Genomic DNA, 26,612 nt, shown 5'->3' with positions numbered 1-26,612 from the left:
ATTGTTGAGTCTCATTCCCAGGTGGTCAAATACCAATGCTGGGAATTAGACTCAACAATCAAATATTTTCAAACCACTAGCCGAAAGCGTCTTTCCATCTTTCTCTGCTCTGATGGGTTGTACGACAACATAATTTGTCTGTGCCTTCCAAAACCATTATAAATCACTAGTGAAAAGTAAATCTGGACATGGAGAACTTAGAGCTAACCAATCATTCGTTGTGTCACTGCATGGTCGACAGCTGATTCACCTCAGATGGAAAAAGACCATCGCCATTGCATAAATGCTCAGCACCTCAAACTAAACTGGAAAGATGGAACAAAGTGTCGCTGTTTTTACCATTACAACATGACTACAATATCATGTACTGTTTTGACTTTTCTGTCTGTTTGGTGGAAGTGGAGTCCACATTAATAATGATAAAGAAAATATTTAAAGACGCTGACGGTGCCATAATGACCTGTGCTCAGAGAGAGACAGAGATGGATGATCGACCTCCACTTGAGCCACACCAAGCGGCACACAGCCACACCGTATATGGGCATGTGTGTGTTGGTACAAATGTGAAAAGGTTAGCGGAGTGTGTGTGTGTGTGTGTGTGTGCTGCAGTAGATGAGGAAGGAAAGCGGTGGAAGTTTGCCACTTCATAACTTCAACCAGTGTGAAGCTGGCTAACATGTTTCTGGCACTGACACACACACAAACACATTTTTCAGCTTTCATTTATCCAGACAGGGTCGACTGAACGTCTGTTTTCGGTTTTCTCTCATTTTTCTTGCTATATCTCATTTCCACCATTAACAGAGGGATGAGTGAGGACATTTTCTTCTCTGGTTAAATTTACACAACAGCGACTGACGATGGATCACTTCACAAACACACTATACTGTATATAGGTTCTCACAACTGCCAGGCATGTTTGGAAGCCAGTTTTCTGTCACCTTTGATCACTTACAGAGTTTTTCATTATTGTGTGTAACACAATACAATGGATGGTAAATGGACTGTATATGTATAGCGCCTTTCTCGTCTTCCAACCACTCAAAGTGCGTTTACACTACATGCCACATTCACCCATTCACACACATTGTGGTGGAAAGGCCATCGCAAACAGAAACTAACTAATTCACACACATTCATACACTGATGTACATCACTGGGAGCCATTTTGGGTTCAGTATCTTACTCAAGGACACTTGACACACGCCGGGGATCAAACCACCTACCTTATGATTTGAAATAAATTAGCTTTAGATAGCCAGATATTTTGTTGTGTAGTTGTTTGACAAGATTTATTAATATTATCTTATATAAAAAAAACATTAAATGCTGTCAATGATCAGACAGTTTGAGGCAAAAGAAATTCTTTCTGGCAGAACTGTATCTTGCCAATGAAAGTTAGCATGAAAGTTTTATACCTCCAAAACAGGTAAATAGCTCTCACTTGACCAACATGCAATTTTAATTTTATCTGGATTGGCTTTTATTTGTTTGTTTATGTTATTCTTACAGGTGCTCAGTGTCAGTGCTTCGACACTGCTAACGCTAACAGACTGAAGCAGCATTGTGATGTAGGAGGTCCTTGGCAAGGATGGCTGGTGATCTAACCGCTAACGCGCTATTCAACACATAACTCCCTGTAAAACACCACTTGGCATTTTTACATTTCTGTTTTTGTACAGATTAAACAAACAAAAGTCATAGCCCTATGTGCAGAGACTGGAATCTTGTCGGCACTGACACCAGGAAGTGACTCAGTCTGGCACATACCCCCCCATAAAACCACAGGGTGGCGCTTTAACACTCAAGTTTTTGTACCGATTAAACAAAACGAGACATATCGCGTTAACTAGTGAGCTTTATAACTGGTAGGAGAAGTTTGTTACCTTTGGACAGAGCTGCAGCTGTTTCCCACTGTTTTCAGTCGTTATGCTAAGCTAAGCTAAGTGGCTGCTGGTAATAGTTACATACTGTATAGAAATGAGAGTGGCATCGGTCTTCTCAGCCAGTGGCCACATCTCAACAACTCAACACACAAGAAAATGTGACAGCGTTGTGTTTTTCAGTCGCAAGCAGGAACAAAAGGCCACAAAACACAGCCAAGTGTGTTTTTGTTGAATTTTGAGTAATAGTCACTGACAATTGAGGCTTTGACTTGTGGTTTTCACTGTGTTTTAGCTGCACGAAAGGTCAGGTCGACAAGGGTGATGACACACGTCTCTACTGTGGTATTATAGTCAGGATTTTCTGTTGTGAGACTCCAGAGGAAAACACGAGTGTTCTTATGCAGTCTCACAGCTGCACTGTGCTTCAAATCCATCACCCTCTAGTTACAAACGAACTTTCTTAGCAGGCTGCTGCCACCTCTGCATAAATTTAACAAAAAAATGAGCCTCATTCTTGTGTGTTTGCTGTTGTATTATCTGCGCCATTCTTGTGTCGGTATATCCCAGGATTCATCTGGAATCATTAAGATATAGATTTCATTAAGATTCTATCTGTTGTCTGTTTGTTTGGATTAAAAGTTGGGCAGCCTGAAGAAAAACAGAGTGTGTGTGGAGCAGACGTTTAGAATCAATTACCTGGTGAGATAACTTCACAGTGAGTTGCTTTCTCATTAAACAGACCTGTGTGTGGTTGTTTTAACGGGCCGCGGTTGTGTTTTCCTTTTGAATAGATGACTTTAGCTCTGTGCGTGCTTTATTCTACGCTCCCCCGCTCTCGCCGTCTTCTAGTCTTTTTTTTCTATAAATCTCTCACATACCTGCGTGAAAAATCCCAGATAGGTCAACAACAACTCCCAACCAACTGACACCACGGTCTCTGTACTACATGGTGCTCACTTTGGTCTTTAAAGTTTATATTATTGATACTTAAATATTAATCAGTATTGAATTAGTCCTTTAAGTGCACTGTGTGTAACTGTTCACAGATACTATTGTCTTCTAAAGCAGGGGATTCAAGTGTGAGACTGTTGGCCTCTTCTTAGACAAAGCTTTGAAAAAAGTTCCCCCTCAATCCTACGTTTCCCTACATTTCTGGATGGATCATGATTATGTTGTTTGATCCCATAGACACTCAACAATTGAGCAAAGATAGCCTAATACTGCTGTTTGACATAACTTCAGACTATCACATACACATAGGCTATTCTATGTTATCTTATTTGATAATGTTAGATTCTTTTTACTTCCATTCACTGAGCCTCCTTTGCTCGCTTAGAAAACCTCTGTTATGTGTTAACATGGATGTCATGTCTCCTGAGTTGGGAATCAGATTTAAAAAAGGGACATGGACGTGGAAGCGTATTTTGAGTTCTACATATTCAATTTTGAGGTGATGTATATTCATACTATTGGAACTCTAGATACTTTTTTTGATTGGCTCGCCTCAGTCCCCCGTACTGATACTGCTTCTCCTCACTGAAACAATTGCCTAAACTCACCTGTGTTGCTCAAGCCTCCCTTTTCTAGCATTGGTGTCATGCTGCTATTCCAGACAATATTTGCTTTCACTTACACATTTAACCTGAGATCCAGACTAAAATTCCCTAACCTTAAGCCTAAGTGCCTTTGCTGCCCAAAAAAAAAACATAAACCATAAATGTTAGCCCGGATTGTGAGACCCAGTCTCTGGTATCAAAGTTATCCGCATCCTTTAAAGTGCCCACCTCCCTAATAAAGACTTCTGCAGGGTTAAAGGAACAACTCTTTCTTACTCAGAATAAAGTTCCCTGACATAAGTTAAAGGCACTAAAATTACCTTTCCTGCAAAACATTAATTTGTAAAAATAAACTGTAGTAAAGTACAACACCTAAGTTGTTCTAGAAACCAGGTCGCTCTTGCCTCTAAAAGTATACTTGGCTATAAGCCCTTTTTCAAGCCCGTCATTCATGGCCTGACCTTCTGGTAAAATGTAAGCCCAGCAACTTGCTGAGAAATTACTGCATGACTCACAAATGGTGGAGGAAACATATCCTTTGCAGAGCTAAAAGTAGAAATACCATAATTAAATATATTACTGACAACAAGGAAAATGCAGCATTTGAAATGATATGCAACTAAGAAGTTGTACTAAACTCAATTGTAACATATAAAATTGTCCTACATGTTTCCTCAGACGCTGCTTCCTCCTGTCTGGACAAGAGGATGGATGGCTGACCTCAGAGCTCACTGATTGGTTCGCTGATCTTCGCTGGCTGCAGCTGCTGTCATGGCCAAAAGCCCGGAGGTGAAGCTGGCTGTCTTCGGCAGAGCGGGGGTGGGCAAGTCAGGTAAATGTGTTTGTATTTATCACAGGCGGGTTCTTACAGAGGCTTCTCTCTAACTGCAGCTTGATAACGCTTTCAAATATTTTAAAGTTTGTGTAATTGACAGATAATACTCTTTTTAATCGATATTTAAAAGGCTTAAACTTGTGTATCTGCAGGTTTCATGGAGTGTGTTTCACCTCTTTCTGCCTCATTTACGTTTCCACTGTGCACCTCACCACAACCTCTGCTTTCTAATGTTTTCCTCCATCATCCTGTCAGTATTTTTATACTTGCAGTAATTCCTTCCATGCTCAGTTAGTTTGTGTTGTCAACATTACAGTAGGAGGTTGTTTTTGCTCTGGCTTAAATACCTTCACTCCCACTGATAACTCAGTTGAGTCATTATGATTTAGTTTCAGCTATAAGCTGAAGCAGCTCGGCCTCAGCTGGCCTTGTATGTTTTCTCCAGTAGCTAACACAATAACACGGACCATATGTTTCCTGCCGGCTGCATATCAAGACAGATTGCCTCTGCGTAGCAATCAGCTGTTGGAAAACATGCTTCGGGATCTCTTCCATGTCGAAGGAGGCCATTAAAATGCCTGAGGAGGTCAACTCAAGTACTGTACTGAAAAGTATAATGACTGAGAAGTTCATAACCTTCAGCTGGAAGGAGTGCGGTTGTAAACCATGGCAGTGAGGCTGACGGTGTCTGACATGCTCATCAGAAACCTTGTTCAAGGAACAGAGGCCTCCAGTCTGTGACTTATTTCCTTGAACTAAGAAGCGAACTGTTAGCCCTGCCCATCTCTTTCCCTCTCTCCAAAACCTGTCATTCATCTTGATGAGTTGTCATCTGCCCTAATCCTTCACCACTGCCGTCATTTCTTCTTTTCCCCTCAGGTTTTACTGTTGCTTTCTGCTCTGTGGCTGCTAACCAAATGTTCTCCACTGAAAATACTAGAAATGTCTGATTAGGTTATTGTTGGCTTCAGGCATTACTGTATGTTACTGCTTATTTTCTTATTGTTCAAAAATTTGAACACTTGCAAGAATATGTTTACCTCCTATCTAGTTTCACAACAGCAGAAACATCACTCAGAACAATCATTGCTGAGGAAAAAGCAGATAACCAGTTTAAAGTGCACTACACTGCATCTTGCTTTGCCGATACAAAACCAGGTCACGGGCTGATATGGCCCCATCTGTGACCTCAGCACTCCATACACAACTCATTCCAACACGTCAAATACTGCAGCTTGGTCAGTGGCCGTCCCTGCAGGTAACCCCCTAACGTCATTTCTGGACACGCAGGGCTCCACGGTTGAGTTAGCGAGAATAAACACGCACTGTCCACAACTTCTGGTCAAGTTAGCAATAATAAATGCAATATATAGTTAGACTTTCAAAATAAAGCTTGCGTCCTTAATGTTGTGAAACTGTCGCTGTTTGGTTAGGATTAGCAACAAAAACTACTTTGTTAGGTTTAGGAAAACATTTTAAGTTATGTTACGTACCTGACGTAACTTAAGTACACAAATAAGTAAGTCTACAAAAATGCTAGCAGCACTGTGAGTCTGCACAGTGATGCCCACTTTTGACAGTCAGAATCAGAAATCAGAAATTTGTTTAAAATACTGTGATGGTGCGCAATAGCCCATAAGGACTATGATACAGCCCGTATTGCGACTGCAGGCTCCAGTTTTGTCATTCAATACTGGGACAAATTCAAAACTTGCTGTCCCCATTAAACATGAGAGCCAGGTTTAGGTCCAGGTTGAAAAATACCCAAATTACCCTTACAGTCAGGTCTTTGTTTCCTGACCTGATGTCTGGGCTGAAGGAAGATATGTGGAAGAACCCAAAAAACTATTCTACTTTTCAACCAACTTGTGGTCTAGTTCTTGTGATGAACACGTTTGCTTACTGGAAAACTCTCTTCAACCCACTGCCTCCCTTTACATGTGGACATTTGATTTTCAAGTGGACCATTGATTTACGCATAAAAACATAGCAGAATAGCACATATACATATATATAGCCCCGGTGATCCTTTAAACAATAGATGGCTTTCATCCAAACATAGCCTTTTATTGGCCCACACATGCTAATGAATCAGCCTACTCTTCAATAGACCAGACCGTCACATATGGGTACTTTCCAAAACACCCTCTTTATAGGGGATGGAAAACTGAAGTTTCTATAGACGTCAATGCAATTTCACGTGTTTTGACATGTCTATAACCTTTGTTTTATAGACATGTCAAAAACTATTTTGCTACCTTGCCTGAGTAAGGCTGATCGATCAGCCATCATTTTCTGAGACCCACAAATGTCAACCTGTGGATGTAGTTAGCAGCAAAGTCAGTGCATCACATAATTTCTGCCCAAAATTTTAATCCATCCAATGTTTGAGACATTTCATCCTTGGCCAAAGTGGAGGACCAACCAACAGACTAACATTGCCATGTATAACCATGGTTCTACTGCATGGTACAGTTCAACTCGACCTGTTTTTGGTATCAGGTACTTTTATTGATTTTGTTTTCCACTGCAGCAATGACACAGGGACAATGGAAGATATGCTATTGTTTTGGCATCCTTTCAGATGCAGCTAAAAATAGGAATGTCTACACTTTGTCAAGCGACCAGGGCTTGGTTTTGTTTTAAAAAGAGAAGAGAATAAAAAAATTACGTTTGCAATTTGTGGTCAGCATGCAGGATGTCCATGAAATAGTAGTGACAATTCTATTGATGATTCCTTTTGATGGTCTGTGGTGTTTTCGCCAGGACCAAAAAAGAGCGAGTAGAGTCGAGCAGTACCACGCAGTGGAAATACGGCATAAACCATAAACCACTCTCTTTTATAGTGTCCTATAGTATACACTGAACATTGTTAAAAGGAGTTCGCGTCTAGACCCTGCTCTATTTGAAAAGTGTCCTGAGATAACTTCCTGTTTATGAATTGGCGCTAAATACAAATAAAATTGAAAATTGAATTGAATTGAAAATTGAACATTGCAAAATGGTGACAAGACAATCAGTTTATCGCTCGTTCTTTGATTTTAAAGTTCCAAAACTAAAACCAAAACTGGGTTATTTTTGTGTGTTCTGTTTTAACACCAAAACTGGAAAATCCTATTTTTTTTGTTTTGTGTGTTATTTTGTTTGTGCTGCTCTTCTCTGGCTGTCTGCAGGGCATGCTGCCGTCATACCCTGGCCCCTAGCCCTCCATACACACTGAGCACTACTTTGCTTCATTCTCCACTGGGTTGGACCCAGACCCATCTCCAAACCTGGACCAGTACCTGCTGGCAGTAATGCTGGACAGTCTGTCTCCCACCCTGCCGCCATTGAAACCACGTATTCCTGGCTGCACTTCTTGTTTTTCCAACCGAAGTGTGTGTGGAAGGGCAACTTAGTGGTAGCCCTCCCTGCAGCCACCCGACCTGTCTAATCTCATGTCTGCGTAGCCCTGAGATACTCTGGCAGCAAAGAGTGGCTCTGGAGGAGTGACCCTGAGCAGCAGCAGGCCGGGTAGGAGGGACAGTAACAATCAAAGGGGTTAGAGTGTTTACCGGGGAAACTGCAGCTCACAATCTGCTGTATCAGTTTATTTTACAAACCAACCATAAGAAAAACAGACACAACCAGAGCTAAGCTCAATCTGTCAACTCATAGTCCTTCAGAGTTAAAGTCCCATTACTCAACAGTCTGATAAACAGTAAATTAATTAAATTCAGTGCCCCCTCGCTATTTTTCAAGCTGCTGTAGCTGATATGCTGTCAAGGCTTTCGTCCTACGCTAGTGTTGGAAAAAGTAGAATGGAAAAACTATAGACGCACCAGTAGGTACAAGTCGTAGTCCAACACAAATAAATTATCAAACAAAACAAAAACTTGATTTACTCTGTTTGGTTTTAAAACAGAAAAACAACCCTGTTTTTTTTTTTCATTTTTCCGATTTAGTTAATTAACAGAAAAAACAAAGAATGAACAATACACGGATCCAAGATCTCTGCTAACTTGGCAACTTAAAAAAACATCTGTATTTATCTTGAACAACCCTGTTCAGTCAAACCTATCACAGTATGCCTGTGAGTTAGTGTTCATGTGATGCTACTGTTTCTTATTTTTGTTTGGCTAAAGTGTATTTGGCCTTTAGTGGTCATCATTCACATCCAGAAGCTGTTTGTTCCCCTGCTGGGTGGAAAAAATGTGTTCCTAACTAGCAGGAGCAGACCTGCAGGGTGTCTTGGCGTCGTTTGGGGTTTGCTGGGCCCTTCGCAATGGTCTGACCTGGACTCCTATGGAGCAGTATAGCTCTAATAAAAAGCAGAGTGTATTAGCTTAAGTTTGGTTGTTCTGGCACTTTGGTTTATTGACTCAGTGGAGGGATACTCAGGTTAGGAAATAAGATACATTTGTCCAATTATTGTACCCCCAACTTGGTCCCTGCTAAATACACCCACACACAATGATCTCATAAAATAAAATACTAACTGGCAAAATTTGTAGACTCAGTACTCTGTCCCATGACATATCTGTAATTATTTTATTTGACTATGATTGACTCATATAATAGAGTAGTTTGTGCTGTACGCCAGAGGTAAGATATTTCCCTGAAGAGCTGGTGGAGACCAAAACAGAGCTAAACAGAGTGTGAATGACGTTGACAGAGACATGACTGAATGCTAATGGTGTTCCATGTCAAATTGGCTAGTGTAAATAGGCAACTGTTTGCTAAGATGTTCACCATATTAAAGATGCCATGAGAATATTTGACTATAAGACTATATTCTGAATATTTTAAACTGTGCATTGTTTTTTTATTTGCAGTTTCTTCCTAGTCTTTGTTAGCGCTCCATAGTACTACCAGTGATCACAATCTCCAGAGTGTAACCTTTAAAGTTATAAGCTGCAAATTTTGTGCTTATAGCTTGTTGCGCTGCTTCCCAAAAAAAGCAATTAAGGCAAGTTTAAGCTAAAAATAAAGCTTAATTCTTAAGAAGCTGATCCCAAAATGTTCCGGTGACTCTTTTTTTCTACTCAGTTATAAACTAATAAAATAAAAACAAATCATTTCTAAAAAAAAAACTTGTAGAAAATGTTAGTCACTGTCTGACTTTATCATATGATATGAATACAATCTGGATAGGTTATTGCTGTTAAAACACAAATTCACAAAGAGTGAATAGTGTGCTTTGAAAAATGGTTGAATGCTCTTTTGGGAAATTAACTTTACGGGGTGCGAAGCGCCGGCTCGTAAAACATCTCGTCTCGTCACTCCTCAAACATTCCGCCTCCCCTCAGCAAGAAAGCAGAACAATAACAAAAGGTACGGGCCAACATGTCTCTGCCTCAGAAATACTACTGTTTACCACCTCCAACGCTGGGAAGGGACCATGAATCAGCCTAATGTACGTGTGGGTCTGGAGCATGATGTAAACAGTCATTCAGAGGGCAGGCGGGCAAAGGCAAAGCCACAAAAACAAGCACAATGCCGGAGAGTCTGACAGCTACTGTGTTGGGCTGAGATGAGCCGTTTTTAGTCCAGTCTTAGGTGTAAACAGTTACTTTTGTTCTTCTGCTCTCCACTTCTTATTGACCACTTGTCAAACAGACTGTCAGCTGTTGTCTTCCTGAAATTAAATCTGAAACAAAGACTTTATGTGTCAGTGGACCAAAATAAAGTTCCTTCACCGTGAAAGCACTTTGGCAGGAGCACCAGTTGGAACTGGCTTTTATCCCATTCAACATATAAAAAGGTCCTAGTCATCTCTTGTCTATATAATCTTTTGCTGCAGGGAAACGCATTACTTTCACTTTACCTTTGGACTGCATTTCTATTTTCCCCGCTGATGAGTCACTGTTGTGTTAGACAGGAAAAAGACACTTATTAATATGAAAATGGCTTATTAGATAATATAGTGTAAATACTTTCTGGCTGAGGAACCTACAGTATGTGAGCTAACATTTCAATGAGGTTGATTTTTCATTTTTCTTTGTAAAATATTTATTTATAATTTGCAGTTTCAATTCACTCACCCACCCCCTCATCTAACCTTTAACATGGTCTACAGTAAAGTATAATAATATAGTATACATAAAGTATAAATTGAAAATGAAATAAAAAAAAATTACAAAATGGTGCAAAATATACAAGGCAATCTCTTAGTTATGTATGGCATTTTCCCCAGCAGTCACACAGTCACTGTTGTATCCCTGACACTCACCAATCACACACAGGAAAGGATGGAAGGGGTGGGCCTTTAACAAACGGTGACCAAGTCATTCTGAGTTTTTCCCCTTGTTTTATCTAATATAGCTCAACCCTTCTAATGGCAACATTGATAGCTTGTCTTCCAACCTTTAAATTGTATCTGACTTACACTGTATTACTAAAGATTATAGTGTCTGCTTGAACAGCAGGGACTCTGTCCCCTGAAAGAGGCTCCCCAAGAACAGCAACATTGGGACTGGCTTCTACTGTTGAAAAGGTTAAAGGGTAAATGTGAGAAGGCCCTTAAAAAATCCCCTCCCAAAATCTGACAATGATCAAACATGACCTAAGATGGCTAAACGGGACATCTTGGACATTCAGGACTTATGTTTGGTACATTTTAGCAAGCATGTCATTCGAATAGGCATTTTGTATAAAACTGTACTGTATTATGGGCCTCTACTTCCCTTTAATGTAATACAGTTTAGGAAAAAGACTGTACAAGATAACAACATGTGTCTAAATGCTTTTGACAATATTACATTGTGAGCCCCTGATAATGACTTTGAAACAGGCTCCTGCTGAAAGATGGCATGGCCAACCTTTTACACTCAAATCACTGTTGCTGTGATCGTGCTGCTTCCAAAATCAACTTCCTGTGATGCCTGCTCGAGGAAATGAAAGTGCTGGGAAGTAATTAAATAACATCCATCAGCCTTTTCTATGCATAGCTCCTCGCTCTACGCCGCCGAGCAATTAGCGGGATGCAGAGGCACGGGGACAGTCGCTCATCCTGCTGCTCGGGTTTCCAGGCACATCTCTGGCCTTTGACAGCTGAGAGTCCACAGCTGTGAAGTTGGCTGGCTGTTTGACTCCCCTGATTACATTCTGCGTGCTGGACCCAGTGAGCAGCCATAAGGTATGACTCATCGAATGCATTACGCTGTGGCACAAGAGCTCTAATCAGCGTGTCAAAGGCAGATTTGAGTCTTTTTAGATAAGAGATACGAAAAGGTTCACGAGTAGCTTTCAGAGCGACTGGAGCGATGCGAATGTTCAGATGAGGTGTGTCTGCTGTAAAGAACATTAACTTTTATGTACTTGAGTGCGTTACATAAGACTTTATATTTGCAAATTGTGCTTATTTGTTCAGTTTGTCAGACTCGGAGCTCATCTTGCTGCCATGTGGGTAAAAAGTCAAGTAGGCCTTAGCAACAGTGCAACGGGGCCGTGTGCGTCAACACTACACCAGATTCAATCATGTGGCTATGTTGGTGTTAGATGACAGAATTGAAATGATCAAAAAGTAGTAGTAAAAAAAGTTTTCAAAAAGTAGTTTCAGGGCCATTTCGGGTTGCTGTGGAGAAGCTTCAGATGTGTGTTATCTTTGAGGCAGAGAAAGGAAAATGCTGTGGTGAAGTATGTTGAGGATGAGGTGGGAATTTTTTGGGGATTAGCAAGGACAGGAACCTACTGAAGCGAGACACAGAAGTTATAAATTATTAATTCCTCAGACAAACGTTGAGAGTTTCATCCAGGCTTTACTTTCAACTGGCATTACCATAACCATAATTCCTTCCTTAGTTTTATATCTGGGGACAAAAATTTAACATTAAATATGATAATATTTATACTAGCAATGAGAAATAACTTTTATAGTTTGGTTTACTCTCACTGTTCTTATCAGCTTTGCTTCCAGTCTCAGCAAGCAACTGTTTTCAGTGAAAAAGCTCTGATAAAACCACTCAGCACCAAAGCAGCAGCCATTCAAAGTTTCTTTCTTTCAAACAAAGATCAACCCTGTTACTATACATCAGTATTAGTATAATGTACAGACGCCAGTGGGGACAAATGGATGATAAAGCTACCAGTGTCCTTCCCTTTGATCAGTTAATCTAATCTATCACAGAAAACTATGAATTTGATTAAGAGAGAACTGATTAAATCCAGATAGATTCAGCTGCATTAGTACTGAATGCTCAACATGATAGTAAGAGTAATAGCTCAGCTGTATCGAATTATCAGCTATATCGCCTCTCTCTGTTCATTCTGACAGTAATGCACTCTTCTGAGTGATTACATTCACAGGCAGCGTCTTAGGCATGTTTATTTAGCCTTAAAAATGAGAAACTACTATCGGGTAATTGCAGTTCTTCAGGCAGCTGAGGTAAGGCTGCAGTTTTATGAACAAACCGACCTGTTTAAATAAATTAATCAGGACAACAAAGTCAAATTGATTCTGTATTTGCTCAGCGAAGGTTAATTGTGAAACTGACTGAAGAAGTCACAGTGAACTGAGACTAAAACTGTTTAGCAGCTTGGTAAGGGTGTTGTTCATGTCACACAAATAAACAGTCTTGTTACTATACAAGTATTATTAGTTTTTGAGAGAAGTACAGTAGGTATGACCTGTGAACAAATACCTTAATTGCTTCTTTTTAATTTCACCTTCAACCACACATGGTCTAACTAAGCAGCAGTACTTTTTGGACGTCTTACAGATGCCACCCATCCTCTGTTACTGTGGCCTAACAGCTCTGAGGCTTCACTAAACTGTCAGAGAACCTGAATTCCCTTGTGCCCACGCTCTGCTCCTCTTTCTCCATCCTCCTCCACTTCCTCTTGAACACATTATCTGCTGCCCGGAGCTTCCTTTTGTCCTAAGAAAGGAAGGAAGGTGTCTCTGACATTCACCTTATCTGTTTGAGCTCTCTGAAGGCCATCTGCCTGTTTCAGTGTCCAGAACTACCTCCAGTGTTTCTATGCACCTATTCACTACTCCGCTCTGCACACACAAACGTTTAGCTAAAGCGAGGATTTATTTCTGGACTGAAGTTGCTGGAAGCCAATGTTCCGTGTCTCTAGTCAGTATAAATATCGGCAGATTAATCAGTCTTCCCTTGATGCACACAATGATGCTGCGGTAAATGATTGTGTCACAGGAAGGTGGGCTTCTCGAGTGGTAGCGCTTATTTTGTTGAATTATTTTTAGAGCAGACCTCTGACTCTCCTCCACCTCCACATATTGTCCGTTCTCCACCCATACACGCGCTGACCTCGGCCCCACGTGTGAGTCATCCCTGGTTAATTCCTTCCTTGCTTTTAACAACCTCACTCTCTGGAGATTAGCAGCGCTTTTAAAATTTCATGATAGATCCATTAAGTATTTTCTTTTTTGCTTCTGAAGGCGTGTTATCAGTCGAGGTTGAGGTTAATGTTTAATATTCAGGGCCACTTTCAGCGGTATATGATTTATTCAATACTGTTCCCTCCCACCTTTAATCGTTTTCTTTCTCTCTCTCTCTCTCTCTCTCTCTCTTTCTTGAGATCAGTTATGTAACACTTTCTGCTTTTCTGTTAATTAAATCTCCAAAACTTTAATCGAAAGCTTTACTCATACATTTTGTGTCTTCTGGAAGGAATTAGAGGATTAAGAGTTTTCTGACTCCCTCAAACAACCTTTTGTTAGGGAATGATGGCACACCGTCACAGCCTAGGAAGAGTCAGTTTCTATTCCCAATACAACAAACTGAGCTGCAAAACCCAACTACTACTAAAACCAGTAAACCAACAATAACAATAGCATTGGCAGATCACAAAACAGTAATATGAATCATTTGTAATGCCAATATGCACTGAAACCACTTGGTCATTTAGTTTGGATCCATCTCGGATGCATCACAGCACTGAGCTTTGTCCTTTATTTTAAATAATGAGAAAGATTGTGTAACGTTATTTTGATCAGACTTCAGCGGTGGCTGTTGATTTTGTAGTAAGGGTAAAACTGGTGTGATTTTTTAAGCCAATAAGCCTCTGAGAATAAAATTAACATGACTGACAAAATGTCCACTGTGAAGTTTCCTTTCAAACTCTACTGTAGCTGCTGCGTGGACAGGGCCATTGTATAAAAGCTATAACACCCAGGTTGACTGTCTTCATGGTAAAAATAGGTACTTCCCTTTTTCCCTGTTTGCACACAGTGCTCCACCTTTCTGTGTTTAATCACAGTGACGATCGCTCTCTAAGGTGTGGTTGCCCTCATCTGCCTCACACATTGCTCTTGATGAATAGCGCTGCAGTGCTATTGTTAGAGACTAAATTGAAGGGCTGAATGTGGTGTTATAGTCCTCACGCCCTTCCTGTTCTAACCCCACAACTGCAAGCTTCTGTCCTTTTGCATCTTCTGAGATGTGAAATCAAAGCCTCTCTGGTGTCCCATTTTGCAGAGCCGCAGGGCCCTGAATGCCTCTCTCTCTGCCATTGTGTTTTCATGGAGCTCGTCCAAAGTGGAGCGGAGGGGAGTTTGTCTGACCTTTACTGTCATTCAAAGTGAACTTGATACATACAGCGACTTGTTGTATTCAGACAAAGAGACATCCATCTTCATAGTGCGAATTGTGTTCAACCAGAGGTGTATTGAAAAGCTGAAGCATTATATAAGACAGACTGATGCTTCTCAGAGGGTGGACAAATACTTTGAACGTCAAGTGGGCGAATCAGCAATGCAAGAAATGGTAGCACGACAATTGTCAGTATTTGTCAAGCTCCAATACAATCTGTCTGTCACAGTTGCTCTCAACAAACTATTTACTCATTTGGAAAAAGTGATATTTCTAATTTTAAAGTTCCAGTCAAGTTGCCAGTCATCAACAAGTACAGATGTGATGTACTTCCATGGACTGATTATGGACGTTCAAAAAAAGAAGCAAAATCGAAGCATCAGAACCTTTTTTATTCGTCATGTTCTTCTGGCACTTGCATTGCCCACAGTGAGATTCAGGTGTGCTATGCTAGTAGCAGCTAATGTAGCCTCAAGCAGGTCGGTAAGCTAAGCTCTTTCTAATGCCACACCTCCAGATTTAATTCATTTTTAAACTAGTTGTCTTCCGCTACAACCAATGTTGATTCAAGTGTCATCACTTTATGCAGTGACTTTGATGTGTAAAATCGTTGGAGTTCCCCTGTAAGATGCTGACCATGAGCCCACCGTGTTGGTAGTCGCGTACATTTGTTAGCTGAAAGAGAACATTTATATATTTGACAAACGAAATTAAAGGTTTGAAAGTTTTTAATATCTTATTGATGACTAACATAAATTCAGCAGAACACTGAGTCCCGAGCGAAGGTACACCAGTGCATGCTGAGCCACAATTTATAAAACCTATCGTCCCAAGGATGTCAATGAAATTCACGAATACCATTTCATACTATTTCCCCCTGCACGCCGAGCAACAATCTGACCTCTTATTTAGCTCTACTCTCCACCAACCTCTTAGAAATATTTGAGTATTTAGCAGCTGAATGCCCCACTTCACCAGGTAGTTGTTAACTTTGACTGTCTGTCACTTGGTGCTGAGATGGTATAATGTACAGCATGTTTGTTAGAGCTATTTTCTGCTCAGGGTGGAAAAATCTTAATCAGAACAGTGGAAGTGAACCAGAACAATAAATCTGGGTTGTTAAACCAAAACAATGAGCTGAAAGGTGCTAAAACACTCTGTAAAGCTGAGAGGAACTACACTCGGGTTCACCACTATGAGTGAACTATCACATTACACAAAGTCATTTTTATCATAGTTAATAAAAAATATAGATAAGTGCAACTTTATTAGTATCATTTATGTCTTTAACTATACATGTATTTATGCAGAAGGCAATCTGAATTTTGATTGTCTACCAATCTGTCAACACAAGGCAAAGATTATATTTTCTCTGCCTTACTAATATTACCAGCGTAATTACACCGCTCATGATTGCTGCAAATCCCTCTGCATTAGAGATTTATAGAGGAAACGATTTAATGGCTCAGGAGAGTAAAACAGTACGCCTGATGGTTTAATTGCGGTTTGATTTATTATGAGAACTTGGCTTAAAGCGGCAAAACCAATCAAGCTGCCAAAATGCCATCTTGTGACGCAGGGAATGTGTTCACTGAACAACAAATTTAAATGGTAGGCTGTCTGCCAGCCACAGACTGGAGGCTGCTGATATTAAGAGAGATGTATTAATTTACACTGCTGGTGTTCTCATGGGCAACACTGGGTGATTTGTGATTACTTGATGTTTTAGAAAGGAATTTTCTTATTTAACATGTTGACTTCATATTACAGCTCAAGTGGTAACTCATTTGATCTATTCTGGACAGGTTGGAACATCAAGTGGAAGGTGGGAATAGGGAGATTAAAAGGGGTTCATAAAGAACCCTCAGTGCTCAAAGGTTGTTCATTTAAAGCATGTAAGTTACAAAAATAGGCCTAATTATTAACTATCTCATAGGTAATGACTAATTAAGCATAGCTGAAAATTGAAGCTGGTCTATTATTCTCAGAAGAGCAGTTGCGCTGATTACGCCCCACTTCTCATTAATTTAAATGGTATGCGATAACCAGGAATCTGCAAACCTCAGTGACGAATGGGTTTAGGTTCGTGGAGAATGAAAGGGATGAGGCATGTGGTGATAATTGGCCTGCTGTTAGCTGATCTGAAGAACAAGACAGATGATGAGATTTCTTGAAGTATTTCTGGTTTATTATTTTGGGGAACGATATTGTTCCTCAAGGCTGACTGTTACTGGCAACTTCTATTTTCTGATCAGTGTGAAGCTAAGCAGAATGAGAAAAAATGACTCAACAAAGGAGAGCAAAGCAGATAGCTGATGGGTCAATTGCTCAATTGAGCATTTGCTGAGCCCCTTCCCCATTAGTTACAGTTGCTATGGCTGTCAAGCTCACATGGCTCATATGCAGTTGATGATAATGTGGCAGGTTTACCGCTCACTGTTAGTAATTTATGAAACTACAGGTCCCTGACATCAGACATACACAACTAAGATGCCAACTGTTGCTGGCTGATTTTATCAGCTGTAGCTTGCCAGCTAATTATGTTTGCTCCATGAGTTGGTTGAAAACGCTGTCATTGGCTGACTTTTTAATGATTCCAGCTGACTTGTCTTAAAAGGATAATCATCTAAAAGGGTATTAAATATGCATTTGGTGGCTACATACATTATAGTGCAAGACAAACAGGCAGCATCCTCATGATTCATGTAGAAGGCATAGAAATAAACAGCATTGTTCTTGTATTGCAGTGTACAGCTGAGTAGTCCTAGAATCACAAATAACATTGGCTGGGGTCGCTGGAGTGCAGCACATCAGAACCCCTAATGGTACCCTCAACTTGGATAGCATTCCAACTTGTACAGAGTGGGGAAATATTATATGTACTAGTCATGACCAGTGCTTTTAATGTAACCCTCACATTAACTGCTAATGTAACCTAGTAAGTTCAGGATATGCTCCTTGGCTTTATGTAACTCTCAGTTGCTGCTTCAACTGTAGCATATGTTAAAGCAGATAGAAACACTTTTCACGCCATTCCTTACACTTTTGCTCTTGAGTCTTGGCTTTGGAGGGCTGAAGAAAACTTTTCTAGAATTACTGTTAAGCTATGATTGGACAACCACTGTCAAAATGTACAAGGACATGCTGCTACCAAAATGTTCTCTCAGTGCTCAATTACAGTGTTCTTGATTAGCCTATAAATGGTACTTAAAGGTGCTATGTCTGCCACATCTCACCATTCAGAACCACTGAAAGAAACCTGAATTCCTCTGACCCCCAGCTCACACAAAGTGAAATATTTGTTCCCAATTGGCCCAGACAGTGACGCCATCACTCATGGGAGATGAGATGTTTACTGTTGTTTTTGCGTGTTATTGTTACTCCGCTCACTTTAGACTTCCCACATCTCTTCTTATAGAGTTGGTTAAATGCTAGAATAAATATGAGTGGAGCCTGATTTGTGAGCTGTAATCTGATCTGGAAAGGGGCTGAGATGATAAGATGTCTGACTTGATCTCATTTATATTTGGCAGTAGACAGATTGAATATTTCCCCTGGCAGCATGGGGACTCCCAGAAGTCCCCATTCCACCAACATGCTGTACATACATTTCCTTTATAATGAGAAACACTGTATTTCTAACCAGCAGTTCCAGAGAGGCTTGGTGTTGGTGGTTTGGGATGCAGACGTGCCCCAGAGAGAGACTGGTGGTGAAAGGAACTCTGGGAAAGCCCTGAGACTGGGAACAGTGGCCTGACCTCCTGTTCAGGAAGTGGTTTGGGTGCTTTTGTTGCTAATGTGTTTGCCTGTTTCTAACATCAGGGCTGTCACTTCTCTGTGCCTGTGAAGAAACACTCCCACGCTATAATGCATGTGTATTCACATACAAGAAACATGCTGGTTGAGCTTGACTATCATTCGGACAGACAAAAATGTAAAAACCTGTTTCCATCTGCTTTATCTTGCAAGAAATAACAAAAATGGAGAATGTGCTGCTGCCAGTATTCCATCTATCACAGTACTTTAAAGTGACTTTGCACCTTTCACATTAATAATAAAGTTGAATAAATCTGTGTGAACTCTGGAACCAACAAACTGCAATTTTTCATCCTTCCTGCTGACAACCTTTCCCTATGTCTATCCTTTGGTTCACATCACATTGATTCTATAATTATCCCTCAGTGGAAGTGATTTAGTCCAATAGCACCTTGTATAAATGCTGAAGGTCTATAGACGTTCAAGATTAATGCTTCAAACTGGCTGTGCAAAGCAGCAGGACTAAAATGTTGGCCTAATTTTCTCAGTTTCCATTTAACAACTGAGTGGATTTTCAGAAAATCTCAAATCAATAATCACTGCACAAAGCCCTGTAATCTATAAGCATGTTCTCAACATCTCTGGTAATAAGTGGTGAGGATATTGATCAGGAATGAGGGCCTGCTTCAAAAATAGTAATTTCGTAGTTATTTAAGCTAATGAGTTAATCTCCAACTACTTGACATAATTGGAACAAAAATGTAATTTGTGTTTTGCAGTGTGAAGGCTAGATTGAATGGTGGATTTAATGGTGGACTATTCCTGTTATCTAGCATCATATTTCAATGTCTTAGTCCTTAACAAGCATTTAGGGCCATATCGCGTGCAAATTGTAGCTTCTTGTCTGCCAGCACAGCAGCAGAGAATTTATTTTGACAGAAATGCAATAAAACCTGTTAAAAAGTCTGGTTAATGATTTACCTTTCTTCTATTCACGTAAAACATGAGAAAAAACTGTTTCCTGCAAGCACAGGAGTAAATTTACAAGTCTGACAACCCTAATCAGCACAACAAAACACTATATCACTCTAAATAAATAGAAGATGGAATTGTACGTACAAGTGATTTTTCTTGATTATTTTTATGAGGTCTTACAGGAGCTCTTATGTCACTGATGAATTATTTGCATTTCTTGCATTCTTAATATGTCTGCGCTCTCATGAGCTTAACAGAAATGAAGTTATTCGTGAAGTTTCTGAACATTCAGTAATATATAAATAATATAGATAGACTAATAATAAATATGCATCAAGGCATCAAGCATCAAATGTATTCATGTTGCAATAAACAGGCTTCTTTCAGTCAGCACTCTGCCTTTGGATGATCTTCAAGGAATGTGAGAAATGCAGTATACCTACAAACAAAACCTGTTCTTGTGCATCTGTTTGTTTACTAATAATCTTTATATTGAAATAAATATAAAACACGAATCTTCAATTTAACATGTTTAAATTGATTCAGGTGATTATACACTAATGAATTATATTCCCATGTCTGCCAATAGATCCTACTAAATGTCACACGCTGGACCTTTAACTGAATTTGGACAAAATATTTAGTCCCTGTGTTCTCTCCCTTTATAGGATAGTGTAGTTTTGTGATTTTTTTCAGTTAAATGCTGGTACTATTTTGCTAACCATTCCCTTTCCAGTCTCATCTGCACAGCTGGCCTGTATGACATGAACTGACATGACATGAATACAATAGGTACAAAACTTGACTGCAGCTGCACAGCACTGGGAGAGCTCTACTCGCCAGTCAGTAAAGAGGTGTTTTTGTGGCCGAAGGGAACCAAAGAGCCGTGGGTGTCCGTCTGATGGCCGTGGGGAATCAATAGAGACTGTTCAATGAGTAACACAGTGCCGGCTCAGAACAGGGCCATGGGCGCCGCTAATTGCTCTTGCTTTGTTTGCAATTAGTCCAACATTCTGCTGCTAATGTGATTAGGTCACTTTGGACAAAAGCGGCTTTTGGCAAACACCTCCAGAGGAGTATGTGTTTGACGTAAATGTGAAAACTCGGCACTACTCCATCCGTCCACTCAGAGCGGGCCTGTGAAGTCTGGGCTGGAGAATTTGATCAAATCATATCAGTGTTTCAGCTCAGCTGCAGTATTTGTTAGGAAATATCAAGTTGTGGAAAACCAGCTTGCAGCTTGAGAATGTGAGAAACACAGTAACCCATCTTCAGAAGGAGACGGGGTATTGATTTTGTGAGCACGCCAGATACAAATTATTATATGGCAACAGCTTCAGTTAACATGGCAGGGGATTTTTTTCAAATAGCCATAAGTGACACACTGTCATGTTGGAGGAATATTATCAGGGAACAAACAGCGGCTCCACGCCGAACACTGTACAAACATTTTGTTTTTGCGATAGATGCCATGTCATCACAGACTCAGCTCTGTGCTATGTCTGTGCAGCCACTATTTATAATGAAAAGGTGAAAGTAGGGGTTATTTCAATTGAAAATATTTTTTCTCCTGGTTGTCGGCTGATGAAATCTTTTCTTTGTGCCTGGTGTCAGTGCCACCGGAGTCTCTCCTTAGCTCCCTTGCCGATACTGTATTGACACATGCTATCTAAACAGTCAACTCTATTAGCAAACATGCAGGAATGTCAAGACGCAATGATTATTCAAGATGTTACCGAGCATTTTGAATCTTGATGGCAAGCTTTTTTTTCCTTACTTTTACAAATGAAAAGTGGAATTTATATTAATTCCCCAGGAATTCCAAACCCTGCTTTCAAGCCAAAGTTATACTGATGTGCGAATGAATTGCCCACAAAAATACTAGTGTGTAAAGGCCTTAAGCTTTCCATGAAATTGAAAAAAAGAACAACAAAACTGGTTCTGGTAGGTTTCCACAGCAGCCATATGTATGAATGTGACACATGCATGAAGGCTTCTTTCTTTTTTTTAAACTAGCAGTTATCAGCTTTCCTCTCACTGCACACAGTCAGTGAATCACCTGCCTTTGTGATCTGGTCAGCTTGGTGATACAGTGCACATTATTCCCTCTCAAACCTTTAGTGAATCTGGGCCACAATGTCCATATTGACGCGCGTTAACAAAGGCTCCTCTCTTCCATGTGTACATTTCTTCTAGTGGCAGTGAAAAGCAGGAGATACAGTTACCTCTAATGAGGAACGGACTTCACACCCCATTGGTTGTTCTGTCTACCTGGAATCCAGGACACTATAGCAGAAACACCACGAAGTAACCTCAGTGGGAAATTCATGAAGTACAAGAGAAGTAAATGTGCCCGGAGAAGAAACATACGCATCAGTCTCCATTCCTAGCGGCATGACAAATTATCTGCTGCTGTTCTGCTTTCAGTGCTTTCAGGGAGTAATTGAAAGTTGCATGACACACTCTTCCTTTGCCTGAAAACACATTAAGTGTGTTAGGAAAGAAAGGGATATGTGGTTTACTGAGGAAAAAAAAATCTACAAAACAGGGTTACCACAGGCCATTTCAAAGAGGAACAAAAGCTATGGACCCGTATGTGCTACATGAAAAGACCTGCCCGTCTCTCTGTACATGTTGTATTAAGTCTATTCACCAGGCCCATGCTAATGAACAGAGAAACTGATGTAATGTGCAGTAGAAGAAATGTTTTGACTAATAAAAAGAGATTAGGATGAATCTTCTCACAGCTACTCTGTATGTGCAAATGACAAATTGAAACAGTTGAGCACCAGACTCTCAGTCAACATCAGACACAGCCCTGAGCCCAAAGGCTGGACTCCACTTCTTTAGAAGCGCAATGAAACGTAGCAGTGACACTCTGGCCGACATAATAGGTTTTCTCCCCCTTCCTTGTCGTGGCTAATTACAAGTGGAAAACAGGCCTGGCCAAGATGGATGTTTTTTTTTTCTCAGTTCAAAGGCAGAGCTGTTTCCCCATAGTCTCTTTGCCTCAAGCAGAAACTCAGTAAGTTGACACGAGAGCACAGATACACGCCTGGACTCAAGTGGACCACTCAGGCCCATTGGGAGTCAGTCAGGCACATGACAGCTCCTGCAGAGATTGACGGATTGAAAGTGAACACTTGCTTGTTGGTGTGTGTTATCAAACAATTAACAAAAAGCAAAAAAAAAAAGGGATTTCTATGGGTCTGCAAATGTCTGGAAGGTGTGTTTATTCGCTTGAGGTTTGAAATGGTTGTTGGGTCTACAGATGGCACATTGTCCCATTTGCCTTTTGGGAAGTGACACTACGTAACTTCTGAATGACATAATTGCTCATTCTTTTTAATTAAAAGTTGAATTTATGAGAAATTAAACATACCCTTGCCTAACTTGATACAGTCAGGGATTTGTTGCTACAACCTCAGTTGCTCACAAATGGAGGTTACATCCAATTTGTTCATTCTGTACAAAAACAAACATGTATGCTAAGCTAAGCTAATTGCCTCCTGGCTCTAGCTTCATATTTCATCCACAGTCATGAGACTAGTGTCAGTCTTTTTATCTCAATCTTGCAATGAAGCGAATATGTGTACTTCCAAAAATATCTGCCTATTCCTTCTCATTTATAACATAATTTACCTGAAGGTAGCTTTTTATAGTAGATTGTTTCCATTTGCGCTCTCCTAGAGGATAAAGAGTCTCAGTAGCATCATGCCTACTCATTAAGCCAACTAAAGGGAGAAACGCTGCAGTGTTCAGATAAACAGCTGCAGAGCTGAGGCACATAACTCCTGCAGTGACTTCCTGGGGGGGGGGTGAAGGTGAGCATGACGCTTGGTGTCTTAATTGGATATCGCTGTAGTGCTCAGTTGTGACGCACCAGGGGATGATAATATTATAATAAGCAGCAGAGAAGGGTTTGCATGGCCTTGTTGTTGAGACAAACCGAAAAGACCTTGGCTCTTGGCTTCTGGATGAAACTGGCAGAGTGCTGCAGGGAAAGACAAGCTGTAGAGATTTGGTCACATTTTGACTGGCAAATATTTGTTTTCAGTTTCCAGACTTCCCTCTAAACCTCTTGCATTACAGTCCTGTAGTCCACAATTCAAACTGGTGTTTACAGGTACTTTTACTCTGGCCAACAACACACAGTCTGTCTGGTTTGTAGCTCTGTGTGATAGACAGTTAATGGCCTCCTAATTCTGTCTGAATGAAGGAGATCAACATTTCCATGTGGCTGATTACTTGTTGATGGTAAACCATTAAGAGAGTGAGTCACAGGCCTGCTGGTGATGTGTTTTTTTATTTGTGATAAATGCTGATGGTGTAAAGAGCATGCTAACTATCCCATACGATTGAAGCAGCTAATGATGAACTTTGAGAGCCGATGTTTCATCCTGAAGGCTGGTTGAACTCTTCTTTTATTAGCATTTAGATGAGAAGCGGTTAGGATCTTGTGGCCTCTTGATGGTTATCCACAGCTGATTAGCTATTGAAGTGGACGTTGTTAGTGGATGTGCACATTAGGACAGCAGGCTGATATAATCAGCGTCATTATAAACTGATGGTCATACACTTCAAGTTTACTTTTTATGAAGGTGAAATCCACACTCAAGGCACAAACTAAATTTAATATAACATAATTATATTATTCTACATATATTCTACTAAATATGTTCATGAAAACAGACTTTTGCCTGTGGTCTTTTTATATTCTCAACATTTTATCTGTTCTTTTCAGCTCTGGTGGTGAGATTTCTGACCAGACGGTTCATCTGGGAGTACGACCCAACACTCGGTAAGGCAACCAGATATCTACCATTACTACTGCTGCTTTCCCTTTTTCTATGCAGTGATGGGGGAAATGGCTAGCTTGGCTATCCTTGTGCCATTGTCTCTAAAGCTTACTACTTTTGGCCGCGTATAGCCACTTTATAGTCTCTGCTGGCCCGGAAAGAAATATTTTCAGCACCTAAGTTCTTATTTATGGTTCAAATTCATGGTTTTACACGTATATAACATGTAAATGTTGTGTCAGCTTTAGAGGAACTGGTGATATTTTTTTAACCATTGGATAGAGCCAGGCAAGCCCTTGCTTCCAGCTTTTATGCTAAGTTAAGCTAAACAACTAGCTGAGCTTAATATTTAGTGTACAGACATGAGAGTGGTATCCATCTTTTCATCTAACTCTTGCAACATGTCCAACTATTCTCTTTTTTCATACAATTTTCATACAAGTACCTATTCTCTTAAAAGTTTTTGTTCCATTAAAAGGTGTAAAAACTAAGAAAAAATAAATAATGTGGACTATATGGGAAATTAAGTGATTAATCATGCAGTGAATTAAACGCATTTTGGTTATTGCAAAAGCTCAATTCTACGTTTTCCCGTAACTGCCTTCAGCAGTGCATAATATAGAATTGGCCTTTTTATACACTGATGCAGATTGAGTCAGGTCCCTACACTGTAATTATGGGGCACAAAGACATCACATCTCTGTATGGTGCTTTTCATTTCCTGGCTATATACACGGCAGGTCAGAGCCTCTGGATTGCTCACCTAATGCTCTCTCTCTCTCTCTCTCTCTCTCTCTCTCTCTCCTTTTCTGTTTTTGGTGATATGAGGTGCAGCAGCTCAGCAGAGTGCAATTACCAGCAAAATACAGATCACACATGGCAGCATATTTTTCTTTTTTTAATCAATCACCTCTTTATGTAACGACATGGTAATCACAATCTCATAGTCATCATCCCCTCTTTTTCACATCACAACATATGGGTGGGAGATTGTTGAGGTGCTTTTAACTGCTAGGGCGACAATATAAGAACACTTCCAGCTACAGAATGACTTTATTTTGTTCGGCATAGATGGAATTTTAGGGCCTGTGTTAGAAATAAAAAGATTAATTTTCTTTCCTTAGAATAAAGCAGAAAACTAATACTATAGATACATTTTTTTGTAACGTAGTATATTGTTATTGTGTGTACAGCGTCATACAACATATGTAGTGTATAAACTTTAAGTAGTGTACAAAAAAAAGAAGCAGAAAAAAAGAGAGATAACTGCCTCTTTGGTTACCACAAGAGTTGGCGTCACAACCAAGAAAGCACAGCTTGAGGTGCATAATGGGAATAACAGCACCGTTGGAGGGTGTATGTGACCAATCAGACTGCCTGGCTGAAATTACCCATGAAGTGGTCGACACATTATTATAACCCTATTATGGGCACATCACACAGGTGGGGGGTGTACATGCAGAGTGCCAACCTTAGAAACGCAGAAATACTGCCAGAACGTGGGCTGCACTTCATCTATCTCGATATGCCTCTCAGTGCGTACAGCTTACCATACATCTCCATTTATTATTAACCTATTTATTTTGATCAGGGTCGTAAAACTCAATGTTCTTTTCTACCACAAGAAATAACTGGTGTTTCAATGCCTGCTGTGAAATGTAGTCCTCTGAATGCAGGGATATGTGCTGTGGAGGGTTTCATATTGGTAGACTTAGCTGATTAGCACATATCCATCTGTGCTTCGCACACAATTGGTCCAGCATGTCCTGCGTCTGCCTGAGCAGATGTGTATTGTACAACTCTAAAGGCAAGCACCCAAAACACCATCAGTTGGCTCAAGTAAATGGAAAGTCCCTCCTGGACTGCTGATGTTCTTATCAGAAAAAATGAACAACATGGACACAGCTGCTTTCCAGAACACTCATACAGTTTTCATGTAATACACAATTCTGAAAAAAGGGAAATGGGGCGCAAGGGCAAATAATAACATAGGTCTCTAATGTGAGAAATTCAGGATTAATTTAAAAAATAATAATATAATAATTTTAATAATATTAAAATTTAAAAAAGAAACTCAAACGCATTTTTTTTATTTAACAATAAGTCTAGCAAGCTAGTTAGGTTTAGTGATTTTGCTAGACATCAACTAGGTAACAGGTATAACCCATCTGACATTGTGTATTTGTATTATTATTATTATTAGTTAGAGAGGCCCGATCAGCTGCGTGTAATTGACCCAGCACAACTAAAGGCCCTCAAAAAAGTCT

The 26,612-nt window shown here is 40.1% G+C and overlaps 1 protein-coding gene across 1 annotated transcript in view; it reads left to right on the top strand.

Annotated features, from left to right (window-relative positions):
- rerg (RAS-like, estrogen-regulated, growth inhibitor) overlaps positions 1-26,612 on the top strand; it is a 38,740-nt gene that overhangs the window by 5,266 nt on the left and 6,862 nt on the right. Inside the window, exons 2-3 of the mRNA XM_035676561.1 lie at positions 4,121-4,274; positions 24,291-24,347. Coding sequence (XP_035532454.1) covers positions 4,214-4,274; positions 24,291-24,347 — 118 coding nt within the window. The 5' untranslated portion in view covers positions 4,121-4,213. The remainder of the gene's footprint in view (positions 1-4,120; positions 4,275-24,290; positions 24,348-26,612) is intronic.

This window comes from Morone saxatilis, unplaced genomic scaffold, assembly GCF_004916995.1.
Source record: "Morone saxatilis isolate NCDOM2014 unplaced genomic scaffold, NCSU_SB_2.0 Contig10, whole genome shotgun sequence".
In the NCBI taxonomy this organism is placed as follows: Eukaryota; Metazoa; Chordata; class Actinopteri; family Moronidae; genus Morone; species Morone saxatilis.
Note: the sequence above shows the minus strand (reverse complement) of the source record. Positions and strands in the feature narration are given on the sequence as shown.